The sequence below is a fragment of the Camelus bactrianus genome, chromosome 18, assembly GCF_048773025.1.
Source record: "Camelus bactrianus isolate YW-2024 breed Bactrian camel chromosome 18, ASM4877302v1, whole genome shotgun sequence".
NCBI lineage: Eukaryota > Metazoa > Chordata > Mammalia > Artiodactyla > Camelidae > Camelus > Camelus bactrianus.
Genome location: NC_133556.1, coordinates 7,282,015 through 7,296,377, shown reverse-complemented (window position 1 = coordinate 7,296,377; position 14,363 = coordinate 7,282,015). Strand labels below are relative to the sequence as shown.

General features: G+C 52.1%; 1 protein-coding gene across 12 annotated transcripts in view; it reads right to left on the bottom strand.

The window, feature by feature from the left end:
• CUX1 (cut like homeobox 1) overlaps positions 1-14,363 on the bottom strand; it is a 353,997-nt gene that overhangs the window by 85,502 nt on the left and 254,132 nt on the right. For all 12 annotated transcript variants that reach the window (XM_074345859.1, XM_074345857.1, XM_074345864.1 and 9 more), the window contains exon 9: positions 7,689-7,737. In XM_074345859.1, coding sequence (XP_074201960.1) covers positions 7,689-7,737 — 49 coding nt within the window. The remainder of the gene's footprint in view (positions 1-7,688; positions 7,738-14,363) is intronic.

Here is a 14,363-nt window from a genome sequence, read left to right as displayed (position 1 = left end):
GGGCTACTTCATTGCAACTTCTAGATTGCCCAGGATTTTTATTGTTTATTTAGGCTTTTGAAGCTGAGTACAGCAAAACCAAAACAAAATGAGTTGAAGTGGTTTGTGCTGCTAAACATGCACAAGCAGAACAACTGAAAACAAAAACAGGCCTGAGAGCCGGTGAAGGAGGGAGCGGGGACCGGATGCCGTAGCTGCTGGGGTGACTTCGTCTCTGTGGTTGTAAACGGAGCCCCACTGTCGGCAGCTGAAGTGGAAAAAGCAGTGCGGTGCTGGGTTGACTCCACGGTATCACTTGTTTCTGGGTCTCCCATCTTCCTAAGGACCCCAGTCCAACCGGAAGAAGTTGTGTTTCTAGAACTAGAATCAACGATGGGAAGGGGAAGCTCCGGCGCTGGTGTCTGATCTGGACCCCCAGACACGGAGCCGTGGCTGCCTTGAGACACCTCGTTTCTCGTTTCTATCGATGCCTGCACTCCCTCCCCCATCCCTGCAGAGGCAGAGTCTGGGGATCCAGGCCAGGGTTCCGGCGGGCGGCCGGCGGCATCCCGGGTGCGGCTCAGTGGCCATCCGGTGGCGAGAACGGAGCCTGGCCCAGCCTGAGCTGCTCTCTGAGGGTTCTCTTGCTGGCTGTGGCTTACTTTCTGCCTTTTTCTGAGAAGGGAGGGTAGATGCTGGAAACATCAAGGAGAGGAGAGGGGAGAGCACGTGGATGAATGAGGGTACTGCTTTGCATCTTGGTGGTAACTCTGACCACAGAGATAGAAAGGGCCGCCCTGCAGGACGACTGAGGACCAATGAGATGACATAAGCCGGGTGCCTAGCACTGCCTGCCATGTGGTGACAGGTGCCCAGGGAATAATAATGATAATAATGATAATAATAATAATGATAATGATAATAATAATAATAATAATAATAATAATAATAATAATAATAATAATACTGCCTCAAGTGGCCATTAGTCTTTTTTTTTTACCTTCAAACAAGGAAAATTTTCAAATTTAAAATCTTAAAATTTTTAGGGAAAAATTACTAGACTGTAGCCTGTCTTCAGGTTAAACTCCAGCTCCCAGGAAGACAGGAAGCCGTGGGAGACACCGTGTCTCAAGAATTCTTCTGTTAGTCAAGCCAGCACAGGGCACACAACACTGGCCGGCCCAATGGCCCAGCTGAGCCTCGCATCTTGGGCAGGGCAGCCCGAGCAGTGGGCCCACGTTTGTTGCCTTGTTCAAGAGGAAGGCCCAGGAGAGGCAGGGGAGGAATGGAGGAGCACACAACAGAATGTGAATTCAGGATGCAGACAGCTAATTCCACACCTTAAAGTCTGACAGATCCCATTCGTGAAACGTGGGACCGCAGTGCCAGGTGGGGCACAGAGGAGGCAAAGGCAGAGCCTCAGGTGGCTACAGCCAGCAGGGGGCACTGGTGAGGCCGGTCACAGCCCAGCCTGGAACGTGGGCCCCAAACGCTATAGGGCAGATTGTCCCCGGTTTACTCATTTTAGATAAGGCTTTGAGGCTCTTGGTTTTGCATGGTGATGAGGGGAGGGAGTCTCTGATCCAGCCTTCTGCCCAACCTGGCCCTAGGCTTTGTCTCTTGTCCCCTGTGTATGTGTGGCCATGAGGACCCAGGCTCAGGGACACCAGAGATGAGCCTGTTCCTCCAGTGACGTAGCAGCCATGTGAGCTGGCAAAGGGCTGTGCCCCCAGGGGTCCCCACGGCCTCCAAGTGGGACGTGGCTAGGCTGTCCCTCCCATGTTACCTACGGCTGCTGGAGCAAAGTACCACAAATTTAGTGGATTAAAACAACACAAATTTATCATGGCCCAGTTCTGAGGTTGGAAGTCCGCTATGGGACCCCCTGGGGTAAGATCAAGGTGGTGGCAGGGCTGGTCCCTCTTTGGGGCTCTGGGGGAGACTCTCTTCTCTTGCTGTTTCCAGCTTCCAGGGGGCTCTCCGCATCCTTTGGCTTGTGGCCCCTTCTTGCACCATCAGAGCCTGCAGTGGCCCGTCAAATCCTTCTCCCATCACATCACTCTGACACCCTTTTCTGCCTCCCTCTCTGCAACTAAAGACCCTGGTGATTCCAGAGAGATGACCTGCATAATCCCAGGGAATCTCCCATCTCAGCAGACTGACAGCCTTAATTCCACTTGCAGGTAAGTGGACACATTCCCAGGTTGTAGAGACTGGGATGTGGATATCTTTGGAGGCCTTTCTTCGGCCACCATCATCCTCCTCCAGGACAAGTAACACCACATTTGGACCATTTCCAGGAGAAAGCAAGCTCTCCTCGGGGACGACCCCTCGATCTGCTCCCTGCAGGGTCCAGGGTTCTGGAGGGAGAGACAAGGGGAGCAAGACTGCAAAGACCAACCAACGACCTCCCAAAGGAACAGACCCATCGCTTTGGAAAGTGCACAGCTAACTTCGGTCCTCCTTCCCAAGCAACCCACACACACAACTCCAGAGGACAGACAGGACCCAGAGGTGGCCCTGCTCAGTGACGCTGCAGGAGGGATGTCAGAAGTGCCTACCAAAAACCTGATCCCCACGCGTCCCAAGGTGGCCCCGTGCTGGTGCCTGACGCCCTGTGTAGACTCACTGCCTGTGCTTCTGGGGGACTTGATGGGTATTGATTTGGATTTCTTTTCTCAGGTCGGCCAGACTGAAAGCTGGAGCTACACCAACACCACCCTCATAGACGCCAAGTGTCACAGCCTGCTGACTGCTGAGTCACGAATTCAGAAAAGCCAGAAGAGCAAATTCCCTATGTCCTCCTGCCACAGAGGCCTTCCATGGGTGGCTCAGCGGCCCCCTCCAGGCCTTGCTGGGAGCCCAATTTATTACATGGGGGAACCAAGGTTCCTAGGAGACCCAAGGAGTAACGAATGTGGCTCGTCCAGTGCAAAGGGTCCTCAAGGCTCGGCCAGGTGAAACCAGCCCTTCCTCAGCACCTCCAAGGTGTCAGCATGGATGAGCTGACCCCAGGTGGGCCTGCTCGAAGCAGATGCTCAAAACACTTGCTGCACACATGGGACTTTGGTGGGTGGGTAATGTCACAGGGGCATGAACTGTCACCTCTGTCTATAGAAGGGAACAGGCGTGTGGAGACTGGGGGCTTCCACAGGGCCATCTGGGTGGGAAATGGGAGATCTGGGCAACCCCAGTCATCCGGCCCCATCGGAACACAGAAACCTTGGTCAGTGTTCTTCTTCCTTCTAGTTCTTTCTGCTCTTTGCATTTTTCTCTACACTTGGCTCCTTTCCCTCGGTCAGCTATTCCAATGAGCTTCAGCCTGAAGGGTCTTCCGCTGAGGCAGCCTCCTTGGCAAGACTCAGGCAGATTAGCAAGAGAGGGACTGCTAGGGAAAGGGCTGCCCCCCGCCTCCACTGCAGCTCTGGGTCCCCGTGACGGGGTTCCCTGCAGTTGGAGAGTGTGCAAAGTTATGGCTTCTTCCGAAGCCTCAAAAGCTCTGAACCTTCACTGTCACCAATTAAGACAGTATTGACAAGAGCGCCTTGAAGTGAACAAACAGGTGTAAATGAGACCTGGCCCTAACTGTCAGCCGTTGACTCTCTTCTGCGATTCCGCAATAGAAACAAGTACTTTAACAGTAAGATAGAGCTTCAGGTCTCAGCAGAACGTTCCAACCATAAACCCAGTGCAAAAATGTTATATGCCAGTGAGCTAGTAAATTGCTCCTCCTGGGGCTCTCCCCTGATGGGAAAGGCGGCTGAACCAGATGTCTGGCTGCGCCCACCCCGACATGCGGCTCCTGGTACCCCTCCTGCTGCCCGGCCGCCTCCGCCTCATCTCCGCTGGGACTGCCTCACTTCGGGCCCGCGGCGCCCCTGCCCTGATGCATCACAACAGCTGCTTACTGCTCCCCTGGCTTTCCACTCCCATCCATTCTCCGATGTTTTGCCAGATCCTTCTAGAACTCATCTGATGTCTCCCTCCTGCCTGTGATTCTCCACTGTTCTCAGGATGACCCCCCCCCACCGCCTCCCGGCCCCAAACCTGGCTGGATCCACTCCTCTGGGCCTACCTTCCCGCTTTAGCTTGACGGAATGGCCTGGAACACCCTGGGCTCACAGCACCCTTCCGTAAAGGCCCTTCCTCGCCTGCCTGGAAGCTGTCCTCCTCCCTGCACCCCCGGGGAGATTTTCTCCTCGTTGAGTCATCCTGGGTGACCCGCTGAGTCATCTGGTCCAGCCCCTCTTTGTGTTTGCTCGGCAGCGTCTGATCTTCCATCTCATCCTCTCAGCCAGGGCTGGCCGGCATCTACCCGCACAGCTTTGGCACGGGGAGCTCACTCCCTCTGAGGCACCTTCAGGCATCTCTGGAGAGTCACTATTGAGAGCAAGCTTCTGTGTTGGGAGTGAGTTCCCTCCCACCAGCCTTTGCACTCAGTCATGAAAAAGCTCGGCCCCTTCCCTGCCCAGCCCTGGAGAATTACAACGTCCACCCTAGGCCTTCCCCTTTCTAATCTCTTAACATTCCAAGTTCCCGATAGGCCAAGTCCCTCTGTCTTCTTTCCCTGCTCACCAAAGATCAGGAAATGTCCCCAGACCTCCTGGTTTCTTCTTTGTGAGGGTCCCTTCCCTATCCTGGCCGTGGAGTGGACCCTGCATGCACTCCAGGTGCCTGCTTGCTTTCTAGTGTGTCTGGTTTCCAGGATAAATGATCATTCCCCGGGCATGGAGTAATGGCTGCGGACTGGTGCGGAAACACCACCTCCTTCATTCCAGAAACTGCTTCTATTAATGCAGCCTGAGGTTGCATTAATTTCTTCTGGCAGCCACATCAGGCTATTAACTCACCCTGAGTGGCTGCCTGGACTCTCCGGAACCTCCCCCCACGCCCACCACGCTGGTATCTCCCTAGGGCAGGGCTTTCTAATTCTCCCTCCCCATCTGTGCTCCTTTATCAACTACAGAACATGTACTGAAGCACCTACTTTCAGGCATTTTACCTCTAATCCTCAAAACAATCTCGGAAAGGAAGGACAGGCAGGCCTCGTTTTATGGCGCTGACTTTGCTGTGCTTCGCCGGTATTGTACTTCTTACAAATGGAAGGTTTGTGGCAACCTTGTGTTGAGCAAGTCTGTTGGCGCTATGTTTCCAACAGCATTATTTTAAAATTAAGGTATGTACATTGTTTTTTAGACACAATGTCACTGCACACTTAACAGGCGACAGTGTGTGTAAATGTAACTTCTATATGCCCCGGAGGCCAAAAAAATCTATGTGGTCCTTACTCTGCTGTGGTGTCTGGAACCCAAAATACCGCCAAGGTCTGCCTGTACTAGTTAGTTATCAACCCCTCCCTCCCTTTCTCTCCGACATTAACACATTTTAAAAAATTAAAAACATTTAAGTATGTTAAATCCCAGCACGTAAAGTATACCATCTCGACCATTTTTTAAGTATACGTTTTAAAGGAGTGTCAGGAGGGTCACATCGTTGGGCAGCTCCTCTCCAGAACCTGCTCATCTTGCAAAACGGAAACTCTCCCCTTAAATGACTCCCCACCCCACCCCCCGGCTCTGGACACCCATCCTTCTAGTCCCCGTCTCTACGAATTCGACAACGCTAGGGACCTCACCTAGGTGGAATCACGCAATATTTGTTTTTTGCCTTCTTTTTCTGTTTCTGCTCCTTAACAGAGAGGAACCCCTTTCAGTATCTGTGACTGGCTTAATTTTCCTTAGCATCATGTCTGCGAAGTTCAGCTTTCTATTTTTTGTTTTTTAAAGAAGTGTAAGTAGTTAAGAGACTTGTCCAAGAACACACAGCCAGGAAGTGCCAGGCGGGGACCCGAACCAGCGGTCACTTTGGAGGCGGCCCCTTTCTCCAGGGTGCTGCCTGGTGTCTCTGAGGACACTGGTCCACCAAGCGGCCCGCAGCACATCAGCTCTGCCAAACGTCCTCAGTGCCTGGGAACTGACTGGAGCCCGTGCGCTTGATACACGCGGAATAAGGCGGTCTGCTTAATAGACCAGAGTTCACTCCTAAGTGCCATCCAAAGGGGAGGCAGGCCGGGGACTGGCCTGGGGGTAGAGAGCGGGTGAGTGGAAATTTGAGAAACGCAAATAACAATTGTGTGACAGAGAAGGTTAACTTTTTCCCGTAACTACTTCTGAGTCTCCACAAAGTTGAGTGGAGCCCCTTAAGTAAGAACAAAGGGGCCAAAGTAAATGACTTCAGCAAATAAAGGTAAGTAAGTGCTTAGGCTCCTGGGTGAGGGGGTGGAGCAGAAGCAGCGCTTCAGGACCTGCAGCTGAAAGAGGGTCTTTGGGAAAGGAGCCTCCAGCTCTGTCCCTGTTTCTGTGCGGGAAAGAGGACAGGCTCCAGGCCTGGCTGTGCCACCTGCCGGCCTGCAGCCTTAGTTTCCTCCCCTCTAAGATGGGAACTGTGAGCACGCCGACCTCAGTGGGCTGCGGGGGGGTTTTGGTGACTCGGTCTGTGTGAAGCGCTCAGGACAGAGCCAGGCACAGAATCAGTGACTGGGGAATTGTCAGCTCTTCTTCCTCTGACCAGCCTGGCTCCCTGACAGAGAGGCCACCTCAGGTGACTCGGTGCACGCATCTCTACTGAGCACCCCCCACGGGCCAGGCCCAGGACACTCGGGGACGAGTCTGAGTGGGTCCCACCAAACCCACAGTCTTTCTCAAAGAGAGGAATCCACATGTGCCATGATCGCTCTTATGCATAAACTGACTCATATTTCAGGCAGGCCTGAGGATCTCTTCACGGGCCAAAGAACGCGCAGGGGTGCTCTTTCCTGAGCGTCCGCCGGAGTCTTGTTAGTGATGCTGGGCAAGGCCCAGGAGCCCCGTGGGACCCTCGCAAGGTGGAAAGTGGGGACCAAGGATCCAAGAAGGCTTTTCATCCCATGGGGGGGGGCCACCTGAGGTGAACTGCTATGCTTCCCTGTGCTCGTGGCGCCCCCGATGTCAAACTGAGTGGGGAGAGGCCACCCTAGCCCGGGGCCTCCTGGGGCTGAGACACGACCCAGCTCTGGCTGCTTCTCCCCGAAAAGAAATAGAATGAAAGGGGAGACCCTTTTCTTTTCAGAGCAGTAGCACCATTTGCTGAAGTAAAATGTTTTCCTGTTTTCCAGAGTCCTTGGGGAAGGGGCGGGGTGGGGGGGGCGCTCTGCAGGGTGGCCGAATTTTCCAGGCGGCTAAGTGTTTAGAGCCAGTCGATACCGTGTGCCTGTCTTTGTGCCGGACATGGTGTGTGTGTGGGGGGGGGGTATTTTGTGCAAAGCGCTGTGGTGCCTAAGTGTCAGCCAAGAGGGGGCTGTCGGCTGGCAGCCCTCCCCAGAGCAAGCGGCTTCAACCCACTAGGAGGCAGAGATACAGATGCTGCCACAGGGTAATGCGTTGGTATGATCTCTACAGCATGGCGGCTGTCACCGGAACAGAACTGGAGATTTAAAAGCTGGATTAAGGAAAAGAAGCAGCTTTCACCACGGGATGTCTGAGATGCTGGGACCACATCAGAGACTCTCCCAAGGAAATCATGCCTGGGACTTTTCATGGATTTCTCATGACGCCACAAAGAGTGTCAACATCCACAGTCGTGCGTGAAAAGTACAAGACTAAGTGGCCTCCTGACTTGGAAGCACCTGCCGAGACGTCAGAAGCTACGCCTGAAGCCATCAAATGTCCTACCTGGTTTGCTCTTTCAAGGTCCGTCATGATCATTTCAATTTCGTCGGCCCTGGGAAGGCGAGAGGGAGAGAGCAGGTTAGTCAGCAGCGAGGCAGGCTCGGGGGGACTGTGGGTCCGAACTGGGCAGGGGACCAGCAGGCACTCAGGCTAGGCAGGGTCCCTGTGTTGGGGGAGAGAGGGGCCACGCAGACCTGCGAGGGGCCACTGCCACCCATCAGGAGGAGGTGGGCTGGCATCAGGAGGAGAGCCAGCTCACCCTTGAGGGGTGCCCACTCCCTTTGGGGAGGTGGTGCATCCTGCAGAGAGAGCAGACAGAGCTCTGAGCAGAGTGCTCTGGAAAAACAGGGGAGGCAGAGATGAGTTCTCCTTTGAAGAAGGAGGAAATCAGGAAGCATTCAGAGGAGGTGATGTGTGAACTGGGTTTTGAAGGATAAGTAGAAGTTTGCCAGGACACAGAGATCAGTGAGGAGGTGGTGGGAGGTGGCTGAGGATGAGAATGCCGGCTGGGGACTCTGTGGTCCATGTTAGACACCACCTGGGTCCCCCCTCACCCAGCCTGGTCACACACAAGGGTTTCTAGGTGCTTTTTATTCTTTTTCTTTCTCTTTTTTTTCCTGTTCTGAAAGTACTTTCTTGAATAATTTGAAGGCAAAGATATGCTTCCAACATACAACATCATGGGAGAGAAAGGAATGCTCAGAGTTCTGTTGAGAAGGACACAGTCGATTCCAAAAGTCTGGCAGGTTTGAACAGAACACCCAGGGAAGTCAATGGCAGCAGACAGGTCCTGATGACAGCCCCTGTCTGGAGGCCAAGGCCGAGACTTGCTGCCTGAGGAGGGTTCAGCCCACCCAAGGGAGAGAGGATGGAATGTTACAGCCACAGATCCGCTGGGGTGGGGGGCGGGTGCAGGGCCCCCTCCTACTGGGACTGCCTCAGTTCACACTCCACATTGACCTGGGCTCACTCTGCAGCCTGGAGGGCTCAGTCCTGCTCCCATCCTTCCTCCAACCCTCCCAGGGGCTCCATCTTAGGAAGCAGCACAGACCCCCACCATGCCTCCAGTCTGTTATGTCTCCTCCATCCCTGGTGCCGCACAGGGCTTGGCACTGAGTTGGAGGCCAGAACCCCAAACGCAGCCCATCCTGCCAGTGACGGGCGAGTCTACCCCTTAAGGCAGCTCAAAGGTTCTCCTGTCCCCTAGACCTGCTTCTCTGGTCCTAACCACCCACCCTTAATATCGAGAGTGGGAAAACTACTCAGGACCCCGCTGGTCTGGTTTTGCTATCTGCTGTGCCCTTCGACCCAAAGGCTTTTAACTGCACCCTGCGATTTGAGGCAATCTTATCAACTCCCAGCAGCCCCAACGGGGTAACAGATGCCTGCGATCAGGTTCACTGATCACTGTATCTGTTTGAAACAGTATCCTGCCTTCAGACCAGTCTGAGAAAAGTCCAAAACAACTCATAAAGTGGCCTGCTTAACTGAAGCTGTTTAGGATGACTTGGTGAAGCAGGCAGCATCTCTAAGACAAACACCCAAACTGGGCCCCGCAGTGACATGCTGGGTGCCAGAGGGTGTGCTGGGGGGCAGCTTAAATTACAAAACATCTCACTGCACCATCTCAAATGGAAACCTCCAAGATCTCAGAGAGAAACTGCTGTGCCACGGAAAACACGGTCCAGTGACTCCAGGGGTAAAACAATCATCGACAGTGTGAAGGTCTCCAACGTGACAGAAAAGGGCACCTGACACTCTGGACAGGAAGCTCTCCTGACAACTCGCTGATGGAGTGCCAAACATCATTGCGTACGAGAGGAGAGAAAAAGTTAACAACCCTCTCTTAAGCAAATCACAAGTTTAAAAAAATTTTTTTTTTTTGTGGCAGTGGGAGGTAATCTGACTGATTGGACAGAGGTACTGGGAATTGAACCCAGGACCTGATGTGAGCTACGCATGCGCCCTACCACTGAGCTATACCCTCACCCAAATTAATTTTTTGGGTTTTTTTTGGTGGGGGGAGAAGAGGAGGTAATTAGGTTTGTTTGTTTGCTTATTTACTTTAATGGAGGTACTGGGGATTGAGCCCAGGACCTCGTGCATGGCAAGCATGCCCTCTACCACTGAGCTACACCCTCCCCCATCAGATCACAATTTTTAAATGCAGCTCTGAACTTTAATCAAAGGTTATTCACCACATATTTACAAAGTCCAGATTGACACAGCAAACCTGCTGGCTGCCAGCATCATTCATGCACTCACTCCCTCGGTCTGTGAGCATTTCCCAGCACCTACAAGCTTCTTGGTTCCGGGCACAGGCAGACAGGGAGCCCACAGAGCCTGCCAGGGTCGCCTGTTTACAGGATCGGGGAGCTGGTGGCTGCAGAACCTGGCAGGTAGACGGGGAATGGTCTGGGCTGGGGGAGCACAGACCCCGAGCACGTGCTTTGATGAAGGTTTCCCTAATCTCTCCTGTTGCGTCCTCCAGGAGTCCTTTCATTTTTCTTTAATTCTTTCTTTCTGGCTAATTTATCTTCATCATCCAGATATTTCTCCTGCTCTGTTTGGGTCTCCCGTTATCTGGATGTTGTTCACGTGTCTACTTCCGTCTTCCATGTTGTCCAACCTTTCTTTCCACCTGCTGTGCCCTGGTCCTTTCCTGCTGCCTTCTGGACGGGTCTTCCACCTGAGCCACCTGAGCTGTGCTCACCTTGTAACTGATGTCGGCTCTTCTGGTCCTGAGTTCAGTTAGTCTGTGCTTCATATATGTCATTTCCGCTCCATTATTAAATTATTTTTGTTTTTGCGTTATGTTTCCTTGAGCGTGGCCCACCTGTCTGTTTTCAGGTTGCATACCCTGTTGGGTTTAAGGTCTGTCTTCCGGAGGTGGGTGTCCTCCCCCGGAGCCTGGCTGTTTTCCCCAGTGGGTACGAGCTACTCTTTCTGGCAGTGTCTACGGGAGGCCAGAGAGGCAGCCCGAGTGTGTCTCTCAGGATGAACTGAAGAAAGGCACGCAGCAGTGTTCAGTGCATTTTGCTGAATGAAGGAAGGAAAGGCAGAGGATGACCCCAGGCCCCCAGAGTAATCACTGATAGCTTCCCTCCACCAGGGAAATCCTCCGGCCAGAGCGTCATCTTTTATTCTCAGCATTAGGGGGAGGTGACTCCCCCAACCCTGGCGCAGGTACCCACCTCCTGGTCTTGAGATAAGGGGGTAGAGATGTGGCTGCCTGGGGGCCCACCCTCACCTGTTTTTATTCACTCCTTACTCCTTGCCTGGCCACTGCCACTGGACACATAGCTGATACAGGGTCAGATACAGACCAGGGCTAGAAACGAAAGGGATTCCCAGGGGCCTGGCTTCACCTAGAGGCTGGACTGGCTAAGCTGGGACGTGCAGAGTCTGGGAAGTGGCGTCCAGAGCCAGCCAGGTTAGGGAACCCGGGTGGGCTCGACAGCCTCCTCAGACAGGCAAATGGCCCTCATTATCATGCCTGCTACCCAGAAAACAATGTATCATCTCCAAGAGATTTCAAGTCACTTATAAAAAATCAGTTGCATTTAAACAGGAAAGTGCCTTCTTGGCAGGCTGAGGCAATCCCTGGAAATGAATTTCAAGTTTTTCCATCTTCTGGTCAGTTTAACTTTGGTTACTTAGCAACCGCTAAACGGACCAAAATACCGAATGTGATAACAAGGGCTGCACTTACCTTTCATTAGGAGGAGAGCAACTCTCCTATTTCCAAAGCTTTCAAATGATAATGACAACAACGAGCCTGGCTGTTCAAGACCTGGGCTATTCAACACCGGGTGCCTGACGGCAGATCAGACCAGAAACCGCAGAAGGAGACAATGGAAGGAACAGGGATGCAGTGGGCGAGGAAAAGTTCAGGTGATTATTTTAAAAGACTGTAGGCTTGTGATTCAGTTTCCCAAGGGGCTTGCTTTTTAAAAGGTGAGAGAAAAATACAACGAGCTAGGTACTGAAACGTGATCAGGGCTTCCGGAGACGGCAAGCACAACCATCAGCACTGGCAGACCAGGACCAAGATGACAGGGTCTCATCCAAGAACACGTCTGCCACCGGGTCGGGGCCACCCACTCCTCGCCAAACTGCTGCCCCCACCCCCAACAACATGAATCCTATCAAACTGCCTTCAATAAGGAATATGAAAGTGCCCAGAGGTTAACACTGCAACTAGAAGTGTTGTCTGAAAAGGGCAGTAACGAATTAAACTGCATGTGCTTTCACAGACGGACTGCCAACACTATTCCCAGGGTTGTGCATTCTTTCTGTTCGAAGGCCCAACCACCGCGTCAGTTATCTGGACTCTGACATTAGTCTGAAATCATTTCCTTTCCAAAGTCCATAATCACCATCCATATTGTTTGCTCAGCAAAACCATTGATTACAAAAATTTAGTTCTCTCACCTTTTTACGAGCTGACAAAACAGCTTTCACTGATCTATTAACCTGCACTGCGTTCTGCCTGCTCGGACTTCAAACAGCGGATCATCTCAGTTTAGCCTAGAATATGTGGTTCATTCAATCAGTGCCCCACAGATCATTTCAGGGTATTCTCTGGGCCGGCACACAATTTTGGGGAGGAACTTAGAAGGACACGGTCAAGGCCAATGGCAAGGGAGTCATATCCGTGATGGAAACTCTGTATTCACTTTCACATGAGCCTCCTGAGTGCTAAGAGATGGCACGGGGCAAAGGTGGTGCATATTTCAATACCCAAACAACCACACGACACAAGGAGCTGTTGAAACAAAGTATGTCTACGAGGCAATTGAACACGTGTCCAGGTGTATGACTGAAACACTATGCTGTAAACCAGAAATTAACACAACATTGTAAACTGACTATACTTCAATAAAAAAAAGAATGCAAATAAAAAGAAAGTGTCCAGGGTGAAATTCAAAGAGCAGTGTGTCTTCGTGGACCGGAGTGCAAAGCCAGAGTCTCAATATTAGATTGTAAGGTTCTTAGGCATCAAAAGAAGAACTATCTAAAGATTAATTTGCCCTGCTTTAAAACAAACAAAAAGTTTCAGTTTATTTAGTAAAGTGAATGCTCCCCCTCCTCTGGATGCTGCGTTTGATGCCTCGGCCGTCAGGAAGGCGGATCACTTTCATGACAACCTACGAGCCAGGCAGGGCTCTCTTAGCACAAAGTGGTGGAGGAGACCCAGAAGCAGGGCTCACTGGACCAGGTTCAGAAAAAGCAGGTGGGAAAATGAAAAGGAGGAGGAGCCAGAGGGCCAAGTGTGAGGGCAGTTTCTTGGCTCTGGGACTGGAATCCCCTTGATGGGGATGGGGGTCCTCAGGAAAGGTACCACCCCGCCTACACACAGGCACACAGGTGGGACCTGACCTCACGGACAGGAAAGGTAGGGCTGTAGAGTCTTGTGGGAGAGTCAGGGCAAGGCTGTACTGGAAGAAGGTGGCACTGGCCTGAGGACTAAGAGGGGTGTGGGAACAGCATCTCCTCAATGATTCTTACTGAGACATATCACATGCCACACCTGATGGAGAAACAAGTGTCCAAAGTGCAGATTGGCAGTATACAGCAGCAATGGCCTTTGCCTTATCTCGAGCCCTGCACATCCTAGGAGCTCAAAAACACAAGACCCTGTGACTGCCTGCTCAGTGGTGGGTGTGGGGAGGTGAAGAGACCCAAGGCATTTTGGTACAGTGCAGCCCAGAATGAGGGACAGAGGGCTCTGCAAACAGAGGAGAGAGTGTCTCAGAGGAGGGGACGTCTGGTCTGCATCCTGGAGGATGAGGACGAGTGTGCTGCGCAGAGAACAGCAGGGTGCAGGGAGATACCACCAGACAGAACCAAATCACGACGTGGTGGTAGAGGGGGACCTACGCAATTCTTTAACAGCTTTCTGGCCACTCTCTTGTTTCCACGGTATCCCGCGTCCAGCTCTGCACCTCGTGACAGGCCAGTCTCCTCCTGCCCCCTTTTATGCCTACTTCCTTCTCAGCAAAGGGTGATAGTGGGGACCCCTGCTTGGTGTCTGACGTCATGGGGGACACCTCTCACATTTCACCATCAAGCATTTTCTCATTTTGGACTTTAGATATATACGCTTGTATTTTGTGAATGCACTATCCAACCATTTCTATTTTATTAAAAGGCTTTTTAATAAAAGACGGACATTGATTTCATTAAGTACCTTTAAAGTATTCATGGAGCTGATTAAATGGTTTTTCTCCTCTGACCTGCTGAAATGGTAAATTATCCTGAGAGTTACTCGTCCCCCACTTGGTTATGGTAATGCATTTAATGTGCTCCTGAGTTCTATTTGCTAATATTTTATTTAGTATTTTTTTTCATAAATATTTATAGATGAGATTGGCCTCTAGTTTCTTTTGTCTTATCTTTGTCCGGTAGTCATACAAAACACCTTTACAGCCTTTCCTGCTTTCTGTCGGCAAAAGTGAGCTATCACAGATTTGATATTACTCTAAAAAACCTGAACCCACACCTCACTTGTACAGTCACAATATGTCCCCTGGCAGGCGAGCCTGAGGTGTCTACACCAGTCGGCCACCTCCCGCTGTCCCCAGGCCCCACCTCCTGGGAGCCCTGGCTCAGCACCTGCCCACCCAGGTCTGCGGCCTCCTCGCCTCCAGCGGGCAGTGTTCAAAGCCAGTCTGC